Below are 27,952 nucleotides of genomic sequence, written 5' to 3' on the forward strand. Positions count from 1 at the left end.
TTGTACAGAAAAAATTATTAATCTAATCCTCCTGACTGGAGTTCATGCCTAATGTAGATGTGAAGTCTGATGTACTTTAGGACCCCCTTACAGACAAGATTGTATTTCTCTGACTGATGGCTAGCTTCTTTTTGGTGCATTATGCCAGCAAAAAATGGTGCAGGTTTGATTTTAGTTCAGCTGTGGTGTGCTGGAAGCTAATTAAAAAGAAGACTGCCCTAATGCAGTGTATATTAGTACACCACATCGAAGCACGTAGGTGGGAAGGGGTCCTTTTCCAATCTAAGTGTTCTGTGGGGATTTAAGAGGAAAGGCCATTGGTGTTAGCAAGTCTGGGCTTTATTGCTTTTACAGTGCTCAACGTACAGTCAAACAGTGGAAACGTGCTTACAGGAGGGGCGAGCACAGGGATGACCTACAAGTGTGCTCCTACTCTTTCCTTGTCCAGGCAACAGGTATGGTAGAGGAAAGTGAAATGGCTGTAATACTTAACGATAACAGCAAGTCTTCTGCTGAAAAGAATCAAATATTTCTGAAGGTAGGACTGTTCAGGTGTAGCATTTAATCTGTGTATAAAGCCTTTACCTTTTAGAATTTGCAAGCTAAGATTTAACATTGCCTGATGAGTGCATGACCGCGCAATGGTCATTCAAAGTGTGACAGAGCTGAAAGCTGAAAATTGGCCTGGGCAGGAAGGGGGTAAAAGTTCCTGGTAGGCAAGTGGTTAAGGGCAGTTTCCAGAAGGGATACCCTGTATGTATATGGCCTTATGGAGCTGACAGTTAATTGAATACACCGTTATTACATTTCAGGAAAACCTTTTTTTCTTGCTAGTGATAGTTTGTAGACTTATTGGGCTGTTTGCTTTCTTATTTATTTTCCTAAGTATTCTGTATGCAAAATTATTGAGTGCTAGACTGATGAACCAGTGAACCTGAAATGCGTGGTATACTTAAAAGAGGTTGTGATGGGGTTACCATATGGTGCTAGTCACCAGGGACAGCTGTTGTGTCCTGGCTTTTATTATTCCATCCTGTCATACCAGATCTTTTTAGCAAGGAAATGCAAGTATACGTATCCCCAATGGGAGGCTTTCATGAAGATGTGTCATTTTAATACAAGATTCATTTTGCCTTTTGCATACAATTAAGATCCTGAAATATGTTTCCTACAGAGAGACTTGGTGCATTGACACTTATGATGGTGTATGTAGATTTAAGATGAGAAAAGCTTGATTCCAGCCTGTACAGTATCAGAATGATGCTTTTAGAGTTGGAATGTCATGTATTCCAAACATGCAGGCTATACTTCGTACCATCATTATGAATACTGCATGTAAAGTTAAGCACCTGGTTTTAGTTCAATGCTCATCATCTTTGCTTTTCATACTCATTTTTCTTTGTGTTTTTGGAGATTTGCTAGAGACTCCTCTGATGACTGGACACCACAGTTAGGCTGTACAGGGAGCAATGGATGAATTGTAGCCAACCCATAGCAGCAAACCAGATACTAGTGTACTAAAGTGAGATTAGCTGAGAGAGTTTTTGATTGGTTGCAATGGGTTAGGTTCGTTAAAGATGAACAAATGTCACTTAGAATAATGGACATGAAGATAGGTGTATTCTGTGTAGTGCAAGACCCTGTTGCTGTGTCACATGTGACTTGCTGGATGAAGTGCAGAAGTTCCTGCAATGTTCTGGGCTTCTTATTCCTCTCCTTGTGTGAGCAGAATGATAGATTTGGGAAAATATATAAGCAACCCAACCAGAGTGCAGTATTTAGCACTTTGGTTAACATTCATTAGGCTTCTTTTACATTTATCAGTTTTTGATGTCTTCCCATTGACAAAGGGCCCTTTCACACTGATCAGTTTTTCAGTTAAAAAAGCAGAAGAAAAATGCACCCCTTTAAATCTTATGGAACTCTTTACACCGGTTAGCTGTGTTTCAACTGTGTTTTTAAAAGTCCTTCTTGCTGCATTTTGGTGCATTTTTAAATGACCTGTTCACACTGATCAGTTTTTGATGCTCTTTTGCTCAGGCCTAAAGAGTTTCATTTAAATGGATGCATTCTTCTTTTTTAACTGAACTAAAATTGATCAGTGCGAAAGCGGCCTTAGAATAGATGTACTCTAAATGGCACAATACGCCCCTGTGTCTCGTATTTATACTGTTATTTTTACAAGCTTTGTAACATGGGAGCTCCATTGGCTATACTTTGATGGTGCCAGGGTGAAATGTTAGGTATAGGCATGTCATGGAGATATTTAGCATTGGTCACAAAAGTATTCTGGAAAGATGGAAACGAAGTGTAATGTTAAGATGAAGACTGAGTCAGACATAGAACAAAATGTAGCTATGATGTAGATGATGAAAGAAGGAAAATAGCCCTGCTTCCTGCTCCTCTGATGGAGGTCTCTCCTCTGGGATGCCCTTCTAAAAGCTGTTCTTTGACTGTAAAAAGCAGCTTCTAGGCTTTTGCAGTACTTATTAGTACTTAGTGTTTTTCATTTAATTCCAAGCCGCACATAATTCTATGGCAGCACCAAAGATGATTTTTTGAAGCATTCAGTTCAAAGAGGTGTTTGAGAGGTTCCAAGAAGGGAGACCTTCAGTAGCATCCATCACGATCAGGTGATGCAAAATGCATCTATGAATGTCACGTTTAGTTTCTTTACTATTTAACGTCATCCGCTTTACCCGCAAGTCGATGAGAGGCCTCCAGTTAAATTTGATCAATCAAAGCCTTTTTGTGTACGGCTAGCCTGAGATATTTTCTTAAAGGTAGACCTTTCTGACCATGTTGTCTTGTATAGTGGCCAAACACACACAATTAATTTGAGTGATACATTGAAAGAGCCTCATTTACCAAGTATCAGTAGACTTGGGGAAAAGTTCCTTCTTAATCAGTTCTTGTAGTTGGATTTTGTAGCAAACACATTTTAGCTACAGCGAACCTGTAAGGAGGTGGAAAATGTTCTAAAAACAATACACTGTAGAAGAAGGTAGTTTATACTTTGATGGAGCTTTTCAAGAAGAATAAATACACCAACAGTCACCACTGTCCAACATTTCTAGGTGTGTCAGCATGTCCCCCACTAGCTGCTTATGTTCCTCTCATGGACCCCTATATCATCCTGTGTTTTGTAGTGTAGAACACACCCTGAAGTGTTGGATAGTAGTGGCGCCTGGAGCTGTTAAAAAAAAAAAAAAAAAAAAGATTCAACACACTGCCTGCCAAGAGATAAATATAAGCCACCTTTTTATAGGATATTGCTTGTTTTACACAACCTCACAGGGTCATTTTCACTATATTTAGCCTGCTCTGTAAGTGGTGGTGTTTTTACAATTACTATTGCTATTTAACACTGTCAATGTTAGCGGCTAGCATGATCAAATCAATTTACAAGTCAGTTTATAAAGATTATCACAGGCCCCTCTCCTTACAATAACTAGTTTCAGCCTAAGAATCAGAGATGCATGCGGTCATGATGAACATAATATATGAAAAACATAGGGCTTTGAACAATTAAATGCATGAAAAATAGGGATTGGCACACTTAAATGATATCAAAGGTTGTGAAATAAACCTTTTGTAGGAAAAGTAATCATAAGATAAAATAAGGAATTGTGTTAAAATAATTTATCTATCCTAGGGAATTGAGCCCCATGCTTGCATTATAATTCAGTGCTGAAATGAGAGTCTAGAGTTTCTGGTCTCCCATAAATTAATAAATACATTGATTTACTTTAAATGGTGTGTGTGCTTTTTTTTTTTTTGCTTTTTTTTACTTCATTGAATTTGCTAACCTAATAAGATGTAATTGGAAGATTATCCCTACTGCAGATAAGTGCAACATTGCTACCGAGTTAAATTACATGCATCTGTTTTGCTTTCACTCTGTACATTTACCACTTCATTTTCTAGTTATTGTTTTGAAAAAGCAATGATCTGGAAATGGGGAAAGTGGAGAGTGTCTGGGGGTCTACCCCCATTCGGTTTAGGATAATGGTACCCACAGTAACTAAGTGAAAGCAGATGGGAAACTTGGTAATCAAATAAAATCAATCACTAAGTAGCTTAGGGACAGAGGAGGTGAGTGCCTGGGATGACTTCTAATGTGCAGTTGCTTCTCTCTTCATGTACAGTTGCATGTTAATGCAGTTGAGCATTGTCTGCTGCCAGTCGCATTAGTAATTTAGACCAATGCTTGACACAATTTTTTATCACCAATTACATTTTTAAAAGTCTAGTCTGCCATTCAGTCAATATGAATCTCCATCACGACCAACAATGCCACCATCAGTCCCACCCCGCAAGCCAAAGTCCTAGGTGTAGACTCAAACCTGTCCTTCCAACCCCATGTCCAATCGTTGGCTAACTCATGCAGGCTCCACCTCCGCAACATCTCCAAAATATGTACGTTCCTAACCCCAGACACTACTAAACAAATAGTTCACTCCCTTATTATCTCACGTCTGGACTACTGCAACTCCCTTCTCACCGGCCTACCTCATCACAGACTAGCCCCGCTTCAGTCTATCCTGAACTCAGCGGCCAGACTCATCCACCTTACCAACCGCTCCGCTTCTGCCACCCCCCTCTGTCATTCCCTCCACTGGCTCCTGATTGCCCAACGCATTAAATTCAAACTACTAACACAGACATACAAAGCCATTCATAACGCTGCTCCAAACTATCTCACCGACCTGATATCCAAATACCACCCAACCTGTAATCTTCACTCCTCACAAGACCTCCTACTTTCTAGCTCCCTGGTCTCCACCTCCCACGCCGACTGCAGGACTTCTGCAGTACTTCCTCCATCCTCTGGAACTCACTACCCTAATCCATCAGACTGTCACCTACCTTCCTCACCTTTAGGCGCACCCTGAAAACCCATCTCTTCAGGGAAGCCTTCCCCGCCCTCATCTAACAGCCGATCTCCTCCACTCCTCCTACCACTCCATCCCCCACAGCCACTTCTTCCTGTACCACTATCCCCTCCCTCCTAGATTGTAAGCATGAAAGAGCAGGGCCCTCGACCCCCTCGTGTTTTGTTTTGTTACTGTATTGTCTCATGTTCTGTCCCCCACTATAATGTACAGCGCTGAGCAAACCTTTTAGCGCTATATAATAACTGTATAATAATAATATGACACATATATTACTTTGCACACCAGTTTTAATTTGTACTAAATGGTTTAAACAAATGTATTTGTATTCTCCTTAGTAAATTCCACGCAATTTGCTAACATATTTGTAATAAATGGGTCATCTATTTTTTTAATATGATCTACTGATTTTACCCAGTTAAGCCGGCCATAGGTGAGCTGCATGCAAGGAGATATCTGCCCATAGTTGCACGAACACCCTCAGTTGTAGTAGCCACTGCTCTACTTTTAGATGCTTTGGTCTTCTCCATAGAAGAAGTATGGATTGGGCTCACTCTTAGGAATGTTTTTTCGACAAGTATCTGTATGTGATAATGATATGCCTCCAAATTGTCTAAGGTTCTCATTATTGTTCTTTGACACATAAGATACACCCAAATATTTTGGAATGATGCTGTATAATGGGATTGTTTGCTTTTATTGAGCTGTTTATAGACAATCTAATTGGTAGCTTGGTTGAGTTGACCAGTCCGAATCTTACAGCAAGTGGCCAGATTTACATTCTGATTTTAATGAATATAATTGTGAGAACATCTTATTTTGTAATTCAGATTTATAACCTCAACTTACATCTGAAATCATGTGGCTTGGGTACATTTTTAACACAATTACATCAGCGTTTTCCAGTTCGGAATTGCGAGCAGAATGTGAACACAGGCAAAGAATGCTATCCATTGTCTGCATTATCTGCTGTCTGCGGACACACTGCATTATTTTATGAAGTGGCAAAGTATGGAGCAGTGACCCACTTATTTGTTATATAACTGAGACAGAATGTGGCAAACATGACCCAGGTCCTCCTTCTCAAACTGAAGCAGTGAAACACAATGTAGCCTTTCAGAAGGTTCAGGTTATTAATAATTCAGAGATAACGATGCAATTTGTCATAAATACCTAAAACCGATTTGTGCCGTTTTCTAGACACCAGATGGCTAAGTATATCCCATGTTAAATCAGGGTATCAACAAAAGGCAGAATATCTAATCTGGAGGTTTTTGAAGACCATGGATCAGTATAAGCCATTTTTACTCAGTGTGAGTCTTGTATTGTGAGTTGTACATGATTTAGGCTTTCTTTGTAGACAAAGGTCCATTCTGTAATTCATATAAAGCTCACTTTCTTTTTGATCACAGGGTCTGGTATGGGTGTGGTTGGCCTCTCATGTTTATTTTATCTCATGCCCACTTTCCTTAAAGACTTTGAGGTGTCCTTGGGGTCTTCATGTTTGAGAAAATATGATAGCTATAGATTTTCTGTTTATTTTATTTGTGTACATCTGCTTACTTTCCTCATATACTTTGAACTACTACAAATAAATGCAGTAATGTATTTGTTAAAATAACTAAGTCACATTCACATCTGTGTGGGTGGTGTAGCTCAGATTTTCATGGGCACAGCAGCCTTTTCATTTGAAGCAGCATGGTGCCAGTTTCAAGCACCAGAAAATGCACTGCATTTTTTGATTCATGGGGGTGCCATTTATGATTTAATGGCATCCCTGTGTGTCTGCTAAAGAGCAATGCGTTTTGCCTGCGGAAGCAGGAACACCTGTAAGGTTCACACACCCTGCACCAGCTATAATATGAACCTATCCTAAATGCATCTAGTGTAAATAACTGAATTTGACATTATTTCAGTCTCCTATAGTCTGTAGCTCTCAGGGGTGGGGCCATTACTTGTTTCATATTTGCATGTGCTGACAGGAGAAGAGAGCAGAAAGATAACTTTTTCAGTCTGCTGCATCTTCATTTTCTAATCACAGGGTGAGGGTGAGGAGGTGACTTTCTTATTGTGTAACTGAAGCAGAGAACAGTAAAAACATCAGGCTGGATGTGCCATATAGCAGGGTTGTGTCAATTTCAGGACTGGAAGGACAGAAATACACTTCAGTGGCAGGTAAAATGGCTTCCATTACCTGTGGGGAAAAAACAGCTTCCATATTGGTATTTCAGCTGTTTTTCGCAGTTTGCCCTGAGTTTAGCTTAAACTGACTTTTTTTGAGTCCTACATTTATCTCTATGAATGATCATTGGTTTAGCTGGCATATTCCCTTTATAAAGTAGACTTTCTTTCCTGCAGGGGGATTAGTACATTTTAATCGTCCTGTGTTTTGGAGTAAAGCTGTCCATAGATGGATCAAAATTTGGCCAGTTCATCTGGGAATTTCCATCCATGGCCAGCTTTAGTATGTCAGAAATTCACAAATGTTGACCTATGATGTATCTTATTGTAAATATTTATGAACTTAACCTGGAAATATATTACTTATATTTCATTGTAATTTTACTCTAAAGCTGCATTCACACCTGAGCAGGCTTTGAGTTTTGTAAGTGTATACTGGCCTTTTAAAAGTGTATTACAAGAATTTTAGCCTGGGCTTGTACTATAGAGGTGTGGGAAATCGCATGTGATGCACGAAAAAGGTGCAGGCATTTTCTTTTTGTATTTTTTTTTTTTTGCCACCCTGGAATCTGGTCGCATGGGTTCACACCCATGCGATCCGATTTTTGCAGATTACAGGAACAGAGTACAATTTCAATGTGGTGCTTGAAAAGCTCAGGATTTGCTGCATTTCCCGCATCGCATATACGTGAACCCGGGACTCGTGTGTTTTGAAGCTTCAGGTGTTTTGTTTTAGACAATAAAAAGCATTAAATAACATGGAATTTTATTGAGACACTTTTTTGTTATGCCCTCATGGGAGGGAGCAGTAAATAGCTGCTGCAGGGAAATGGCACAACTGTAGTCTCAAATACGCACCCAACAATAGGTGATCCGACCCCCTTGTGCCAACCAAAAATTGTAATACTCATTTTGGGTGGACCTGGTTTTAACCAGAATATTTGTACCCTTAGGGGTAAATTTAACAGTGTTTCTGTATTTATTATCTGACCTTAGAATAACATTTAAAAGGTTCTAAAAAAGAAAAAATCCAAAATACACTCCAGTAATTTTATCACGTTAAAAAAAAAAAAAGTGGACTTTGTATAGTTTAAAAACATTTAGAGAATGCTGTCTGTGAAGTAGATTTTTTGGGATTACTTTTTACCAAGTACCCCTGGTATATGTCATTTTGGCAACCTAAAATGTTATAAAAGTTTACATATTATAAGCCCAGAAAAAAACTTAACACAGACAAGTGTTGGAGGTAGAATGTGTGACATGTAAAGGTCTAAATTGAACAATGGGTAAGTATGGCCAGACACTATCTACATACACAGCTAACACACAATAAAGGAATTAATGCGGGAGATGAATGAAGGGGGGGTAGTTAAGCTACTGGACCAGCCAGTGACAGATGTGGTCCAGCTCAGACAGTGAAAAGGAAGGCTGTTCATATAACCTCCATAAACAATGTGCAAAAGAAAATACATTTACATATATCAACATTAATGGCCCTAAATTACACTATATAAAATAAATTCAAAGTTAAGTTTTACAAAGCCTTCTTTCAATATTTTCAACATTTCCAGGCCATTTAAAGCATGGGTGGACAAATCATTTCAAACCCAGAAGCCAGTAATTCCAGTTGAGAAGGAAGCAAAAAAAAACCTTTAATATTTTTTGGACACACCACAGAAACACGCTTATACTTTTTATAAGCATACAGTAAAAAAGCTGGCCAAAGGACTGACAAAGCCAATTTATCACAGATGTCATAACACATCAGGAATGAGGAAATGTGCATCAGCTAAACCGTGGTATCCAGCATTCAATCAATACCAAATAATTCCGAACAAAATGCAGTTAGTAATGGGAAGCACTGTAAATTTATGTACAAATGTATATACAGTATATATCACTTTCAGTTGTGTTTTGATGTGATGGCATCCTACAAAATGGTTGGGACAATTGTGTAGCACAATGCTTTTGGGAAATGTTTGACTTATCAGTAGAAATTCCCATCACTGGATCCTAGTTCGCATGAAGTTGGTTTCACTGAACTAAATAGTGATCATTTAGACCAGACAATCTCTTTTTAACACATAGTAACCCTTGGCATAAATTTCCATTCTCAGGGGCCTCCTGTTAATTACAATAACCACAGCTCATGGTACACTAGCCTAAATAGTAGGCTGAGGTGTAAGAATAAAAGGGATTGTGGGGTACTTAGTGTATTTTACACCTGGGGCTGCTCTGTATGACCAAATTATTTCCAAGAATAATGAATTAAAGGAATGACAATTGTGGCCAGAAATGAAATGCACACCTTGAAAATTGTAGCATCTTCTCACATTGGTGGTATATGGAGAAAGTTACTTAAAGGAAAAGTGCAGCAAATGCTAGTTTGGCAGTACTTCACCTGTGGATCAGAGGAGTGCAGTCATTCTGTACTCCTGTGACCCATTTTCAGCCCACAGTGGGCTAAAGACTGCTGTTGTCTGATGTTTCTCAGCCAATCCAAATCCACTCAGGAGCCTGGACCAGCACCTGCTCAGCCTTTCAACAAGTTGCCGAGAACCTGAGGCAGCCCCTCTCACCCCCTCCACAGCCCAGTGCTCCAGTGAGGGATGGGGGGGGGGGGGCAGAGCAGAGAGCCGGAGACTGACAGTCTTTGCTCTCTGCTCAGAGCGGCAGGGAGAACTGAGCGATCAGTGATGTCTGATCGATGCTTGCATCCACCTAGTATAATTAAAGAAAAAAAAAGAATTCCGCAAACTTCGTTTAAATTGATGGTCAGTGGTGCTCCCCTGTATTGGTTGTCCATTAAGTTCCCCATTACACTGTCAGTCAATCTAGTACCATGAGAAATGAGCTCATCAGTCTGCTGCTTCTGCATTCACTGTACAGTCACAGGCTGAGGAATCCTGTAAATGGTATTTAACTACCATGAAACTGTCAGAACCCCAACTGGGACTAGTGTGTATGTCTTTAGTGGGGACACTGGATTATTAAATAACCTGGAGACATTGACTGATGTGGATAGTCCTGTTATGTAATGTACCACAGAAGGTCTTGGTCCTTTCTAATGGAGAATTGCACCCAATATATGACATCTTGGAAACCCCATGATGTCTGAAATGTATTATAGAAGTGACAAGGAGACATCTGATTTATATCTGTATATAGAATATCATTGAAGGTACTTAAAAGGTTTTAATTTGATCAAATATGTTTGCCATATTACTGGGTCCTTAATTGGTGATGACTTTGGTTTCAACTGTAAGGTGTAGAAATTTTATGAACCAAATTAAAGAAAAATACAATTATATAAAGATCATACACCTGAAGAAAGCTGAAAAGTGGATATGTCACCCAATGTAACCAATCAGATTCTAAGTTTATTTTTATTTTCCCAGAGAATAAAACCTGATTGGTCAAAAACATCACTTTTTGTTTTTTCCTTCCTTGTTTTTAGGCTCAGGCTCTCTATGGCTCAGTGAGGCTTAGCCAGTTGCTGGTCAGGATTCTGGGTGGATCCTGACATTAAAGTCAGGATCTCTTCAGAGTCTGAACTGGCCCACTGATGTCAGCCAACTGAAAACATTAGCCCACCGATGGCTGAATCTGGATGACAGGAGTGCAGAATGAAGTTCACGCCTATGTATCACAGGAGAAGCAGGGCCAAAAGAGCTTTGGCCATACTTCTCCTTTATTAAAAACAACTCGTATTCACCATTCATGTGCCCCCTGTCATTTTTATGTTAGTTTGTCTACTTTCTGATCTTGGAATTAATATATCTGTTAGCATTTCGTGTTTATGCACAGCTCAGTAAAGAGATTCCTCTTTCTTACCCTGAAGCTGGGATTATGAGCTAATCATAATGCAGACAACCTACTTAAATTGAAAACCATATAATTACATGTGTGATATTGTGGTAAAAAGAAACCAATTTAAATTAAAATGTAAATGTCATAAAATATCCTTTTAAGGTGAGTGGAGTGTGTTTTGGGTGTAGCTTCCACTTTAAAATCCCTTGGATGGTGTCCCAGAGCTGTGCTGGGTCTACGAGGCCCTTCTGTAATGTACAGAAAAGTGTTGGAAAGATATATACATGTGGGAGTGTCCGGTTTAGTGTGAATATCACAGTAGAATTCCCAGTGCTGGTGGATTATCCTCAGGGCCCTCTAGGTAGAATATTAATGCTAGGCTGCACAGAGTGTTTTAGCACCATGTTTTGCTTTGTCTGCCACCACCTCTTGTATAATGAATTAATGTGTGCTGATTAAGCTGCCTGTATGTCCTGCTGAAACCTCTGCATGCCTGTTTGTTAGATTCATGCGGTGAGAAGTGAAACTGACTTAAAGTACTTTACATAAACACAAAAAGACAATTAAAAGTGAGCACTTGTTAGGCATATCTGCTGTATTCACACAGTATTATTTTTTAAGAGATTGTTTCCCGTTCCCAACATTGCATTCTTTGTCTCTCTGTAAATTGACCTAGATTCCGGTTAGCAGAGTAGATGGCTTGCAGCTGGAGCACAGCAGGAAACAATGGCTGCTGTATACACTTGTAGGCAGCGCTATCACTAATTAGGGTGCGGTCTTCTTTTGTTCGCAGGTTGCTTTGAGTGCTGCATTAAGTGCTTGGGAGGAGTTCCATATGCTTCGCTGGTGGCCACCATTCTGTGCTTCTCTGGAGTAGCTCTCTTTTGTGGCTGTGGTCATGTTGCCCTCACTGGAACGGTAAACATCCTGGAGCAGCACTTCTCCTCGAACCCCAATGACCATGCCCTTTTGACTGAGGTGTAAGTATGGACACCAAACACTCATAATATAGTAGACATCAAGCCAGTAACAACATATATAGTGTGTGTATACTTGTATGCATTAAACTATCTTCAGCTGTGTAAAGCCTTACAATTTATTTTGATTCATTTGTGTCGTTATTAAGTATCTTAATACATCCTGACACAAAACTGTTTAATATTTGGTGTTCTAGCAAGCAACATACTGTAAGTGCATGAATTCTCTTATTGGGCTCCATTTCATTGACAGACTCCCCCAGGCCAACAGATAGTATCAAAGCTTTATAGACATCCCCTGAAAACACCTCAAACCATATGAACCAAAGTAATGCTTTCTAGATATGTAGCGTGCTCAGAAGTTCAAATTGGAAATCAGGATGACTCTTCGAATCGTGACATTTGGAGCAGGCACCTGTTGAAAAATATTCCAATCTCACACACCGTTTGGTTTAATTAGAACACTCTGTTCACATGCATTTTGGTGCAATTAAATTTATATGATCTATGAAAGCTGTGCTCAAAAAAATGCAGGCCAAGGGTAAAGGTCAAGTCACTCGTATTGCCTGTAGTCTCCCTGTGCCTGACCTTTTCCCCATAACTGACTGACCATGCCTTATTCAGCACTGTCTGCATAGGGGTGGCCATCTTGGTAGAGACAGGGCTTTTCCACCTTGCGTCAGAACCTCTAGCAGTGAGAACACTGGACAACACAATATTAAGATGTGGGCACAGTAGTACAAACCAGCATTGATATTTATGAGGAGGAATCCTAGACAAAAGGTACTTCTCTGCAGTATTAACATTTAACATAGCAGACATTCACTTCTTGTTAACAAGTCCACTTTAAGGGTAGATTTAGATATGCATCTAAATCTCTCTTGCTTCCGAAGCCCGATATGCCTTCAGTTCGTGCTCCAGAGGCTACTGACAGGCAGTGAAGAAGTGATGTGTTGCCTCCTCACTGCCTGCATTAACCCCATTTTTGCCAAAAACGATCCACAACCGCCTGCCGAGTGCTATATGACGGGTCAACGTTGCTGCTATCCAACGCAGTTGCAGCATGTAAACATCCCCATCCGGTAATTGTTGAAGGTGAAAACATGGAAGTTCAGTGTCCACATATTGCTCGATGACTGTTGGTAAATATTAGTAGACTAAAATTTCTTTGTATTGCAGAATCCAGTTAATGCAGTATGTCATCTATGGAATTGCTTCTTTCTTCTTCCTGTATGGGATAATCCTGTTGGCAGAGGGCTTCTACACCACCAGTGCAGTGAAGGAAATGCACAGTGAATTTAAAACTACTGCCTGTGGACGATGCATCAGTGGAATGGTGAGACCTTGCCTTTCATCGATCATGTAGTAACATACAGCAGCCAGATGGGATTCAAATTTTATTAACCTGATTTTAACAAACAATCTGGCTGCTAAAAGTTGTTGTACTTTGCAGTTTAGCCTAGCCCAGCTTTGTATATGCATTAGGGCCTGTATCAGTGACGTCCATTTGAGATGCTTCTGAGGACATATTGACAGATGCATTTGAACTGCAGTTGACCTCTTTTTGCCTTACATTTGACCTACTTCCAGCGGATCTTTTCATTCATATAGACTTGTATTGGAAAGCAAAAAAAAATCTGACATGAACAAAAGCCTGCTAACATAGGCCCTAAAGCTGTCTGTGTTACATTGAAAAGATTTACACACAGTTCCTTCATGGTCACTAGGACAGAAGGTGAGCCCCTTTCACACCAACGGGGTCCGCCTGTCCATTTTTCAAGCAGACTCGATTGGACGCTCCATTGCTCTCTATGGAGCATCAAGTGTAAACAGACGTTTGCATCCATTTATGCTCACCTGCATCTGATCCGATCCTGTCAGCTAAAATGTTCCCCCATCTGTCTGGTGGATCAGATCGAAAGACTGTCGGATGGAAATGGACAGGCGGTCCATTCCCATCCAACAGCCCATAAAGGACAGTGGGCTGTGTATAAGCGGAGCATACACGGAAATGTCATCCGCTTGCTCAGCGGGCAGATCCCCAAGCTGATCTTCTGACAAGTCCGCCACATGGGAAAGGGGCCTATCATTTGAAGAACGCAGAAATAAAGTTGTGGGTTTTTTTGTGTTTTTTTTTTTTTTTTAGCAAGGGGAAAATAGAACCTCTGTCAAATTGGAAATATTTGGCTCACTTCCTTTGTGGTTAACATGAAATAAAGTGGGGAGAAAGCTCCCCAGTAAGGAAGACAACATTCGTAACACTAAGATAATATGTAAACTTCTACCAAGTTGCCGTGGCTTCAGTAATTTCTAGGTCACTCACCTAGAACAAGTACCTAGAATATCAGCTCTTAATTTTCCTGCTTGGTTTAGGTAAGTGTCTAAATACATTAAAGGATAGGGTGCTGGTGAGAGCTGTGGTAGTCCATTGATTGTTCCTATCAGATTGTAACTGCCTGCTTGTATCAGAGGTTAGGGCAGACAGATGCAGTCTGCAGGACCGTGGCATTACACTCATGATTTGCTCTGATCATGCAATGCTTTACAGACTCCTAACAAAAAAAATGCATATTTTTTACCTGAAAATAAATGTCCATTGATTATTATTATTTTTTTTTTTTAAAGGTGACCTTATCCTTTAGCCCTGTTTCACACTGATGCGTTCCAGAATGCATAGATTCTCATGTCAGGGGAGAGAACATGGCTTTCTATGGAGGTCATTCACACCTAAAAGGTCTTGTGTGAGTTTGGTGCACTGTTGTGTGTTTTTGAGCCCCATAGACCTGAATAGAAATAGGTGCATCCCGCACTGTTCCCAATGTCACAAAATTGGCCAGAACAGAAATTGCAGCTGTGTAAAATCACATCAAAATTGCACCACAACTGCTCCTGAGATCGCACAGAAACTGCACAGCATCATTGTGAACCAGGGCTAAAAGCCAAAGACAGCTAAGCAGCCAGCAGTTTCAGAAGCAGGTCAGAAATGGGTGCCTCCATCTTTCTCGGTCTTGGTACAGGTTTCCTTTCAGCTCTTAGGTCCCATTTCCTCCATGGATTCACTGAAGTTTTATTGTGTACTTTAAAGTGGTTAGCTTAACTGTCCTCCAGAAAATTAAGAACATACTGCATGTAGATAGATGCTTAAGATCATCCATGAACTTCCGACCATACCATGTGCAACTTTGCAGCATGCAATTCAAGTTTTTCAGAAGTATTTAGTGGCTATTCTTCTGTTTGATCATTTAAAACCTTTGTAGGATTGATATTACTCTATAAACAAGTACCAGGAGGTCTGGATGAGTTGTGAACCTATGGAATGATGGTGTGAAGAAAATCTTTCTTCCTCATTTCATACAGTTTTTCAGATATATTAACTGCTTAAAACTTCCACCCTACCAACTGCTACAAACAGTGTACATGTATGATAACATTTACAAAGGTGCGTACATTCTCATAATTACGAAGTTGTAAACTAGCAGTAAACAGACTAGCCATGTTTCTGCTTATGAGAGTTTAGCATCTGTAATGTTGTGTAGAGCTTTAAGTTTCATTCAACCAAACTCTTCTCTGCTTTTGTTATACTGACGCAGTTATTCATTTCATGTTTATTTGTTTTTTTTTCCCATCAGTTTGTGTTCCTGACCTACATCCTGGGGGTGGCCTGGCTTGGAGTGTTTGGATTCTCTGCAGTGCCTGTTTTCATGTTCTATAACATGTGGTCATCTTGTGAAGTCCTTAAAGGGTTGCCCGTAAACTTGACCACTTCAGCGGAGCAGATATGTGTGGACATCCGACAATACGGTACTTTTGTTTCACCTTTCACCTGCTATAGTACATCATATTCAGAGAAGAGGAATTCCACTACTGGGAAAGTGATAAAGGCTATATGTGCTTTTTTTTAACATAGTAGACTTGACCGTTTGACAGTATTTCTGTAAACTGTACACATTTGAGAATTGAATTTCAGTGAAGAGCCAATAGGCTCAATTAAGAAAGCTTTAGCACAAATATAAGGCTCTCTAATTTAGTCATGCGACTGTCATTTTCAAATACCATTGGACTCGACTGAAAATACCTTTCACCTTTATAAAATTAAGTATACTTATCTGTGTGGTCGCTTTTTGAATTGAAGCAAATAACTGCTGTAGAGTGGTATTTTGCAATGGTTGATGACTTGTTAAAGACCCTGAATAGGCTTAGGTGCTATTATTTACATATGGCTGTTTGCTTCTATGTGACAGTGTTCATTTTTTGGCTGAGAATGGGAATGGGTTGTGACATAATCTGAGAACTGCCAGCATGCATTTTTTCCATGCCAGTAGAATAGGAAAATAGAAATCTGATTTGCTGTGAAAGTTTACACCTGGTACCCACTTTACGGTCAAAATTAGGAGTCTGAGCACACACTTGTGTCTAGGAGTGGTGAAGTTGCATACTCTTTGGATCCAGCAGCTGTCATCGGGATACATATTTGCTATTGCCTATGGTTGAAAGCTTTTTGTAGAGTCTGCCATGGTAGGTGAATTGCTGAACACGTCATTATGCCAGTTAGTAGATAAACTGAACATTCTGTGTGGGTGCATCTAAAGGAACACAGATGGCCAGTGGGTGGGGGAGTGAAGACAGCGTGCGGAGTTGTTTGCAGTGAATTCAGACAATCATCCTTCTTTTCTGTGCAGGTATCATTCCATGGAGTGCCTTGCCTGGGAAGGCTTGTGGATCAGCTTTGGAAAATATCTGCAGTACCAATGAGGTAGGAAAATTGAAATTCTAAATTCAAATTTATCAATCCTTTTTTTTTTTTCCTTAATACAGACACTTTAATAAGCTGCAGTATGAATGCATTCAGTTTACTGGTTGAACACACACACACGTTTCAAATTACAGTACAAATGGCTTTCTTTAGTAAATTAGTGCACACTTCAATAGCTGGTAAGCCACAACAACCAATCAATTGTATAGCTGCTAATTTTCACTTTAAATTGTATACACTACATACATTAGGTTAACAACTTCAGCCCCAGAAGATTTTACCCCGTAATGACCATGCCACTTTTTGCTATACCGCACTGCGCTAATTTAACTGGTAATTGCGTGGTCATGCAATGCTGTACCCAAACAAAATTTATATAATTTTTTCCACACAAATAGAGCTCTCTTTTGGTGGTATTTCATCACTGTTGGGTTTTTCATTTTTTATGATATAAACAAAAAAGACTGAACATTTAAAAAAAACTATATTTTTACTTTTGGCTATAAAACATAACCAATACAAAAATAAAATTTCTTTATAAATAATAAATTTTGGCCAACATGTATACTTCTACATGTCTTTTGATAAAAAAAAATTATAAAAAATCCCAATAAGTGTATATTGATTGGTTTATGTGAAAGTTATAGCACCTTCAAACAGTGGTGTATATATACTGGAATTTTTTTTATACTACTAATGGTTATGATCACAGATTTTATAGTGAGGCTGTGGGAGACTGGCAGCCAAAGTGACAATGAATAACAGCCATTGACATTTTTACAGTGATCAGTGCTAATACTATACACTGTCACTGTACTAATGACACTGACTGGGAAGGAGTTAACATCTAGGATGATCACGGGTTTAAATGTGTGCCTAATTAATTGTAATGTGTGTATTATGGGCTGCTAAGAGATCTATCAGTTTATTATCCCTGCTTAGCAGGGATGAAAAACTTGCAGATCACTTCCTGTGTACAGATATCCGTGTTGAATGTCCACACATAGCTCAGGGCTGTGATCGTACACAGATAATCAGCAGGTCCTGGCCGTGATTTGCTGGCCGGGACTAGCTGACAGACACCCACTGTGTACAACCAAAACAAGTGCTGGTGGGGTGCGAAACCCGGAAGTAGACAGTGACATACCTGTACATCCGCAGTGCAATGTGGGCAGGCGGTCGTAAAGTGGTTGTAAACCTCGGACATGATATATAAACAAAACCTATCCCTCTATAGTATGTACTTGTCCCAATTATGAGCACTAAGTGTCATTTCTGTCCACTGCCTCCTTCTTCTGCTATCAGCATGAATCACTTCTGACAGGATTTCCTGACATCAAGATAAAAATGGTGACAAGGGACAGCAGATTGACAGCCTCAGGCTGTTCTGTGTGCTGTGTGAAGGAGGGTATATTTTGTAGCATACCTATATTATATGTATTGTATGTTCTAAGCCTATATTCATGTACCTTTTTTGTGGTTTCTTTTTTTCCAGTTCTACATGTCCTACCATCTGTTCATTGTGGCCTGTGCTGGAGCAGGTGCTACTGTTATTGCATTGGTAAGTTTGCATTATAGATTACAATAAAAGGTAGCATTTTTCAGACATTGAATTGAATTGCATGCTGAAAATCTGCTGCAGATTTATAGCAGGCAGAGCTTGCGCTTGTTTACTGTCTTATGTAGCATTGCTCTTTAACTTAAATGTACATTTGTATATCAGTAATTATAAATGCTTTGCACTGTATAAGGATCACTTAGACCAGTGGTCTAACTGTGGCTTAAGGGCCAGATGCGGCCCTTTGCTTGCCTTGGGGCACTATTACTCCTACAGACACCAACAAGGGGCGTGATTCTTGCCACTGACACAAACAATGGGCACTATTCCTCCCACTGACAGCAATGATGGGCACTATTTCTCCCACTGACACCAACAATGGGGCACTATGCATTCCACTGATGCCAATGATGGGGCGCTGATCCTCCCACTGACACCAACGATGGGGTGCTGATCCTTCCACTAACGCTAACGATGGGGCGCTATTCCTCCCACTGACTCCAGCGCCCACTACTCCCACTAAAGATGTGTCATTGTTTACTCCCACTGACACCAGGGAATTTCCTACTTCCACTGGTCACAGTCCAGCCCCCCTAAAGTCTGAAGGACAGTAAACTGGCCCTTAGTTTAAAGCAGGGGTCTCCAAAACTTCTAAACAAAGGCATTGTATTAACATGACACCAAATAACATTCCTGGAACTTCTACAATCAACCTGAAAATATTGCCAGCACCAAAAATGTCTTGCTAGTAATCTTCACCTTCTAGGTTACTGTTCTTAATTGGTTGATATTAAAATGTAGCTAAAGTCATATACAGTTGTGCTCAACAGTTTGCATAACCTGGCAGAATTTGTGAAATTTTTGGCATTGATATTGAAAATATGACCATGCCAAAAAACTGTTTTTTTTTTTTTTTTTGTTTTTTTTTTGGGATTGGGATCATATGAAGCCATTTATTATCACATAGTTGTTTTGGCTTCTTTTTAAATCATAATGATAACAGAAATCACCCAAATGGCCATGATCAAAAGTTGATATACCTTGGAATGTTTGGCCTTGGTACAGACACACAAGGTGACACACACAGGTTAAAATGGCAATTAAAGGTTAATTTCCCACATCTGTGGCTTTTTAAATTGCAGTCAGTGTCTGTGTATAAATAGTGCATGAGTTTTAGCTCTCACATGGATGCACAGAGCAGGCTAGATACTGAGACATGGGTAGTAGAAAAGAACTGTTAAAAGACCTGAATGACAAGATAATAAAGCTTTATAAAGATGGAAAAGGATATACAAAGATATCCAAAGCCTTGAATATGCCATTCAGTACTGTTCAATCACTTATCAAGAAGTGGAAAATTGGGGGATCTCTTGATACCAAGCCAAGGTCAGGTAGACCAAGAGATTGTAGTCACAATTGCTAGAAGAATTATTCAGGATACAAAGAAAAATCCACAGATATCCTCAGGAGAACAGGCTTCTCTGGAAAAAGACAGTGTGGTTGTTTCAAGAAGCACAATATAACATTACGTGAACAAACATGAGCTGCATGGTTGAGTTGCTAGAAAGAAGCCTTTACTGTGCCAATGCCACAACAAAGCCTGGTTACAATATGGCTGACAACACCTTGATACTTCACAGCTTCTGTCATACTGTAATTTGGAGTGACAAGACCAAAATAGAGCATTATGCTTACAACTATAAGCACTATGTTTGGAAAGGGGTCAACAAGGCTTATAGCAAAAAGAATACCATCCCCACTGTGAAGCATGGTGGTGGCTCCCTGATGTTTGAGTGGGGGGGGGGGGGTGAGAGCTCTACAGGCACAGTGAATCTTGTGAAAATTGATGGAAAGATGAATACAGCATGTTATCAGAAAATACTGGCAGACCATTTGCATTCTTCTGCATGAAAGCTGCACATGAGACGCTCTTGGACATTCCAGCATGACAATAACTCTTGAAACAAGGCCAAGTTGACCCTCCAGTGGTTACAGCAGAGAAAGGTGCAGGTTCTGGAGTGACCACATAGTCTCCTAACCGTAATATCAATGAGCCACTCTGGGGAGATCTCAAACGTGTGATTCATGCAAGATAACCAAAGACTTTGCATGACTTGGAGAAATTTTGCCAAGAGGAATGGACAGCTATACTATCTGCAAGAATTTGGGGCCTTTGAGACAACTATTATAAAAGATTGCACACGGTCATTGATGCTAAAGGGGGCAATACACAGTATTAAGAACTAAGGTTATGCAGACTTTTGAACAGGGGTCATTTCATTTGTTTACTTGTTTTGTTTTTTGATTGTGTCATTCTCGTATGATCCCATAACAAATAAAAGAAATATTTTGCCTGTTCACTCATGTTTTCTTTAAATGGTACATACGATTACTAATTCTCCAAGGGTATGCAAACTTCTGAGCACAACTGTAAAACGTCCACCACTTGTCTACTCCACACCATTACACTTTGTAATAGCATGCTGCATATATTGCTTTTATAAAAGATGAAATCCATTTGTACAAAGTATTTGCAAGAATTTCAGCCACCTTCAAGTTCCTTACAGCTTTTAAAACCCCTCCAGCTCCAATTTGGGATGTTTAAAAGCAGATCCTAATGTTAAAAGAAGCTGTTGATTTAGACAAGCTGCTAGTAGGCTTTAGCCCTCATTCAAAGTTGTTGAAAGCCTTCTAAAGCCTGCTGTCCATTATTTATGTGTAACCTCTACAAACTGGAGCTGAAGGGTGCTTAAAAACCTTTTGTAACTAGGCCCTTCCTTGAGCCCAGTACATACAGCTCTTCTTTTTTTTTTTTTTTTTTTTTTATTCAATTCAGCGGGCCTAACCACCCCTCTCCCTTCCTGCCAGAACATACTGATTAGATCTCACAGCCATTGGCTGCAAGCACTGATCGGATGCTGGTTTTCCAGCATGTCCATTCAACAAATCAGCTCCTGTCAAACAGGCTGCTGTAAACACTGATCAAATGTTGGACGCGTCCTGCTTAACCCACCCAGCATTAGGGTGAAATGTATCAGCAAAGGAGGCTGTGTCGTGTGGGATGTTCAGAAGACAAAAAAGCTTACTAAAAAAAAGTAGTGGTGATGTGGCCCATTTTTTCTGGAGCAGAGCCACAATACTGCGTAAATGTTTGCTGTTAGTGCCACATCACACTATTGATCCTGTCACTGGCAACATGTCACTAGAGTTAGAACAGAATTAAGAAATACCAGGTTCTAGAGTTGCTCCTTTGCTGGCTGGATGAACGAAAAGCCGCTTCTATGCTGATGATGTACCTTCTGCAGAATTTTCATAAGCAAAGGGTCAATACCTCACTCATCCAGCCAGAGAGAGTTACACAAGGAAGTGGGGGAATATTTTCTCTGCAGTTTTTTAGTGATTCTGTTGGTGAGTTGTCACTAGTGTGACACAGCCCTTTAAACATGCTGAAGTTCATATGTGCAAAGCATTAAAATCAGCAAAGGTAACCTGAAATTCCTTGCTGTTGAAATGGCTTCTCTGAGATCCCATAGCGGCTAGTCATGCACAAATGTTGACCCATGATCATGGGATCCATGCCTCAGCATTAGGTTATATGACCTGCTGCCATGGAATACTTTGAGCAGTAAAGTGCAGTTTTTGACTTTAAACAAGCAAGTTGAGCTGGTGAATAAAAGTGATCTTATTAACCTTTAGGACCACTTTAAAGAGACCCTGTTGTCGGACTATTAATTTCAACAAAAATCTTCCTACAAAATTATATGTGCATTTGATGTATTTTATGCATATTGCATGTAAAAGCCTTCCTTGTGTAGACATCCGAAAGCTGTGAAACAGCTGTTGGGTGCCACCTATTAGTAAGATGTCAGGAGACAAAGAGCTGTCACTCATGGAACACTGTATACAGTGAAGGAAATAAGTATTTGATCCCCTGCTGACTTTGAATGTTTGCCCACTCACAAAGAAATGATCAGTCTACAAATCGAATATGTGTATTGTAACACTGAGAGACAGAATAGCAACAAAAAAATACAAAAGAAATGCATGTCTAACAAATTATGCACTGATTTGCATGTTCATGAAAGAAATAAGTATTTGATCCCCTTCACAAAACATGACTTAGTACTTAGTGGCAAATCCCTTGTTGGCAATCACAGAGATCAGACGTTTCCTGTAGTTGGCCACCAGGTTTGCACACATCTCAGGAGGGATTTTGGCCCACTCCTCTTGGCAGATCCTCTCCAAGTCATTAAGGTTTGGTGGCTGACGTTTGGCAACTTGAACTTTCAGCTCCCTCCACAGATTTTCAATCGGATTAAGGTCTGGAGACTAGCTAGGCCACTCCAGGACCTTAATGTACTTTTTCTTGAGCCACTCATTTGTTGCCTTGGCTGTGTGTTTTGGGTCATTCAAAATGGGTCATGGATGGGTGTTCCAGCATGACAATACTCTGTCCATCGTCCCTTTGGGGGTGTTTTTCTGCTAAGGGGACAGGACAACTGCACCACATCAAAGCAGAATGTTTCCACCATCATGTTTGTCAGTTGGGATTGTGTCCTTAGGGTCATAGGCAGCATTCCTCCTCCTCCTCCAAACACGGAGAGTTGAGTTGATGCCAAAGAGCTCGATTTTGGTCTCATCTGACCACAACACATTCAACCAGTCCTCCTCTGCATCATTCAGATGTTCAGTGGCATACTTCAAACTGGCCTGGACATGTGCTTTCCTGAGCAGAGGGACCTTGCGGGCACTGCAGGATTTCAATCCTTGTCAGCGTAGTGTGTTACCAATTGTTTTCTTGGTGACTGTGGTCCCAGCTGCCTGGAGATCATTGACAAGATCCTCAAGTGTAGTTCTGGGATGATTCCTCACTGTTCTCATGATCATTGACACTCCACGAGGTGAGATCTTGCATGGTGCACCAGACCTAGGGAGACTGACAGTTGTTTTGTGTTTCTTCCATTTGCGAATTATTGCACCAACTGTTGTCACCTTCTCACCAAGCTGCTTGGCGATAGTTTGGTAGCCCAGTCCAGCCTTGTGTAGGTCTACAATCTTGTCCCTGACATCCTTGGACAGCTCTTTGGTCTTTGCCATGGTGGAGAGTTTGGAATCTGATTGTTTGATTGCTCCTGTGAACAGGTGTCTTTTATACAGGTAACAAAATGAGATTAGCAGCACTCCCTTTAGGAGACTGCTTCTAATCTCAGCTTGTTACCTGTATGAAAGACACCTGGTAGCCAAAAATCCTGCTGAATGGGGATCAAATACTTATTTCCCTCATGAACATGCAAATCAGTGCATAATTTGTTAGACATTTAGGCTGATCATTTCTTTGTGACTGGGCAAACGTTCAAAATCAGCAGGGGTTCAAATACTTATTTCCTTCACTTTATTATTCTGCTTTACTCCATTTATAGAGAGGAAAGACTGCAAGTAAACATTTTTCTGTACTTCTACATTCAAGTTGATGACAGGGTCTCTTTAAATGTAATTAGACCTTATGTTGTGAGTGTAATTCTACATGAATACAGCCAGACACTAATATGTTAATTTCCTGGTATGGTATGTTTAGAAAATAAGTAAATGGTTGTTTTGTAGTCTGTAGATGGTTGTCACTTCTAGCTGTCTGCATTTAATATAGTCAGTAGCTATTTACCAGGGACATGCACTGTTGTGGGGGAATTTGGGCCCACTCTGCTTGCAGGACTTCTAATATTATGGTAACCCAAATGAAAAAATTGTACATAAGGGCTTATACATTCTGGTTCAATTATATTTTACTGATGACCAGTAAAAACCTTGCATTCTTACACTCCAGTTGTGGTTACTGTCCTGCTCACACATATTAATGTGTATTGTAGATGAGGTCTCCTAAATCTACACTGATAGTTGATTCTAGCCACTGTGATATCCCATGCACAATGCACCTGTAGCTGAGTTATGTCCAAGGCTGCATGAGGCATTAACGTGCCATATCTTACACTCCTTTTTATTTTGTTCTCTTCCACCAGCTGATCTACATGATGGCAACCACATATAACTATGCCGTTTTGAAGTTTAAGAGTCGGGAGGATTGCTGCACTAAATTCTAACCTTAGTCACAGCAATAGAAAGACTGTATTGTTGTAGCTTAAACTACCACTGACACCCTGGACTAAAAACTCAGTCTAGCATTTTAAAATTTCAATTACATTTTTTTTGTAAATAGTCTTACTTAATAGAGTCATAGATAATAATAATACCAATAATAAAAGTATTGTATGTAAACACAACAGTGGAAGAGGTCTGGCTAAAAGCACACTCAATTTGACATATTGTAATGACCTCTGTCACATGTGCCTTCCATCTAGTCAGCTTTGCTTAGCTGCAATATAGTCATGTGTGTCAGAGGTGGAACATGTATCCTTACAGCCATGCACATATACATACACCAGCTACATAGGCATAACTTTTTACCAATTCCTACTAACCAGTAACAAATACCTAACTTGCACTTACATGCCCTATATAATGAAAACCTGAGCCTTTTTTATTTTGCACGTTGACACAAATATTGTACAGGTTAAGACAGTTGCTGATCACTTATTAGCCAGATCTCAGCAAATAAATTCAAAACCATAAGAGGCGAATAGGTCTTTGACCACTAGATTCAAGGCCAGTTTGATCTGCAAGTACTGGAGGCCCTGTTGGCTATATAAGCAAGAAAGAAGGAAGTGATGTAAGGTGTGACAGGTAATAGTAGAGCGAAGGAAGTGTATTGCGTGACATAATTTCACTGGATACAAAGTTCTTTATTGACATGGAAGTTTGAAAGAAGAATAAAAGCACTAGCAATGGATTCTATTTTTTTTTTTCTTTTTTTTTTTTTTTTATAACCTATTTTTGTAGTTGAATAAAAAGGCAATAAACACTAATTTGTGGACTGCATGCTTCTGTTTATAAAACCGTTACCTCCACAGTTTGTGTAATATATGAAGAAAATTTCTATTTAACAGACCATGTGTTTTCTATTTTAGTATGTCCTGAATTTTATTTTTTTTTTCTCACTTGTGTATCTATGATACAATATTGTTTCTTATATATAAATGTTCTACACAGAGTAAAAAAAAAAAAGAAATAAAAAGCAATTTGGTTTCATTTATTTTTGTTTTTATTTTAAGGTGGGGAAGAGGGGCGGTTTGTTATTTTAACCATCAAGCAAACATATGTTAAGCGATTTTGATCTCTGTTGCTTTAACCACCTTGCAAACACATTTATAGACTTGATTGATTTCTTACTAATTCACTTCCTTAGTTGCTTTAGTTAAAGCTGAACTCCAGGCACAATTTTTTCATTTAAATATATTCCTTATTGGCCACAAAGGATAGAAATCCATTTTGTGTGCACCAAATGCCTTTGAAAACCCAGTTATGACTATGTCAAAGTAGCAGTGACACCATTGCTGTGCTGCACATAGTCTATGCAGGGTGCTGAGCTGTGGGAAGAGCCAGCATACCCATCCACTATGGGCTGCCTGCAGAAAACAATAAGGGGGGCGGATAAAAGACCAGTCACTCTGCACAAGGAGAGAAAGCAACAGTCATCGGTCTTGAGGCAAAGTTTAAAGTGATTGTAAACCTTCATTTTTTTTTTTAATATGTTATACTAACCTGCTCTGTGCTCTGTTATACTAAGCTGCTCCTACGACGGCACACGTGTGGGCTGGATCCTGAGCCACACTGCTTGTATCTATAGATATAGACAGTGCAGCTTGACCTGCCCCCACATCACAGGATTTGATTGACAGCAGTAGCAGCCAATGGCTTCCACTGCTACTGAGCCGCCCTCTGAGGAGTGAGAGAGTTGCTGCCTCTAGGGCACAGCACTGGATTGAGATTAGACTCAGAAACGTATGGGGGGAGGGGGATGCTGGGGGAATCCTGTGGCACAGAAGGTTTTTACCTTAAAGTAGAACTTTACTCTCTCAATTAACATAGACTATTTTTATTCCTTAGGCTCATAACATTAGTAAATAAGAAAGTACACTGTATTGCCAAAGTATTGGGACACCACTCCAAATCATTGGATTCAGGTGTTTTAATCACCTCCATGGCCACAGGTGTATAAAATCAAACACCTAGGCATGCAGACTGCTTCTACAAACATTTGTGAAAGAGTGGGTCACTCTCGGGAGCTCAGTGAATTCAAGTGTGGTACCATGATAGGTTCCCACCTGTGCAATAAGTCCATCAGTGAAATTTCCTTGCTACTAAATATTCTAAGGTCAACTGTTAGTGGTATTATAATAAAGTGAAAGCAACTGGGAACAGCAACTAATCCACGAAGTGGTAGGCCATGTAAAATGACAGAGCGGGTTCAGCACATGCTGAAGCGCGCAGTGCGCAGAAGTCGCCAACTGTCTGCAGAATCAATAGCTAGAAACCTCCAAATTTTGTGTGGCCTTCAAATTAGCACAACAATGTGTAGAGAGCTTCATGGAATGGGTTTTCATGGCCAAGCAGCTGCATCCAAGCCTTACACCACCAAGTGCAATGCAAAGCGTCTGATGCAGTGGTGTAAAGCATGCCGCCACTGGACTCTAGAGCAGTGGAGACGTGTTCTCTGGAGTGACAAATCACGCTTCTCTGGCAAGCCAATGGACATGTCTGGGTTCGGCAGTTGCCAGGAGAACAGTACTTGCCTGACTGCATTGTGCCAAATGTAAAGTTTGGTGGAGGGGGGGCATTATGCTGTGGGGTTGATTTTCAGGGGTTGGGCTTTGCCCTTTAGTTCCAGTGAAGACTTTGTAGGAACAGTTTGGGAATGGCCCCTTCCTGTCCCAACATGACTGCACTCCAGTGCACAAAGCAAAGTCCATAAAGACATGGATGAGCAAGTTTGGGGTGGAGGAACTTGACTGGCCTGCACAGAGTCCTGACCTCAACCCAAAAGAACACCTTTGGGATGAATTAGAGCTGAGACTGCAAGCTAGGCCTTCTCACCTAACATCAGTGCCTGACCTCACAAATGCATTTCTGGAAGAATGGTCAAACATTCCCATAGACACACTCCTAAACCTTGTAGACCGCCTTCCCAGAAGAGTTGAAGCTGTTATAGCTGCAAAGGGTGGGCCAACTCAATATTGAACCCTAAGGACTAAGACTGTGATGCCAAAAAATTCATGTGCATGTAAATGCAGGCAACCCAATACTTTTGGCAATATAGTGTATATCATATTTGCTTGTTGTAAGCCTTTTTTTATTTTCCATATTTCTTTAGTTACTGCTTTCCATACCTAGGCAAATTATGTAATACATCACAGGAGTCTTCAGAAGGGGAGGAGGGGTTTTCTCAGCTAAGCACAACCTCCTGCCTGCATGTCTGAGCTAAGGGCAGATGGATTCCAGGAAGTAAATGCTATATGAATCATCTGCCCTTACTCAAGATGGCCAGAAATGCTAGGGGGGGGGGGGTGTTTCCAAGTGATTTCTCAACAAAATAAAGCATGGAGACTTGTATGGATGAGGGAGTTTGCTTTGAATATCAAAAATGAATTAAATAGCATTTTTGATTTGTGGTGCTCAGATGCAGTGTAGCTCTGCTTTAATGCAGACAATGCATTAATGTGAAAAAAGTGACCCATTTGAACCACTTTAATGCAGGATTTCTGCACATATCTGAATCTAGGTGTATTTTGTGTTATTTCTTTCAAATAAGAATACACACAACTTTTTGTATTTAAACAGTATTTGCTTATCCCGGAATTCAGCTTTAACTTTTGTCACCATAGTCTAA

The 27,952-nt window shown here is 40.1% G+C and overlaps 1 protein-coding gene across 5 annotated transcripts in view; it reads left to right on the forward strand.

Moving 5' to 3' along the window:
* The window catches only part of GPM6B (glycoprotein M6B), a 162,942-nt gene that overhangs the window by 133,395 nt on the left and 1,595 nt on the right, over window positions 1-27,952 (forward strand). For 3 of the 5 annotated variants that reach the window (XM_089652983.1, XM_089652982.1, XM_089652985.1), the window contains 5 exons: window positions 11,680-11,866; window positions 13,043-13,199; window positions 15,493-15,664; window positions 16,543-16,616; window positions 18,112-18,177. In XM_089652983.1, coding sequence (XP_089509109.1) covers window positions 11,680-11,866; window positions 13,043-13,199; window positions 15,493-15,664; window positions 16,543-16,616; window positions 18,112-18,177 — 656 coding nt within the window. Of the gene's footprint in view, window positions 1-11,679; window positions 11,867-13,042; window positions 13,200-15,492; window positions 15,665-16,542; window positions 16,617-18,111; window positions 18,178-24,188; window positions 25,315-27,952 lie in introns of those variants that run through there. The other 2 variants (XM_089652984.1, XM_089652986.1) reach the window with 1 other exon arrangement.

Source organism: Staurois parvus, unplaced genomic scaffold (genome assembly GCF_062004578.1).
Source record: "Staurois parvus isolate SC_StPar_1 unplaced genomic scaffold, SC_StPar_1.0 ptg000696l, whole genome shotgun sequence".
Classification (NCBI taxonomy): Eukaryota; Metazoa; Chordata; class Amphibia; order Anura; family Ranidae; genus Staurois; species Staurois parvus.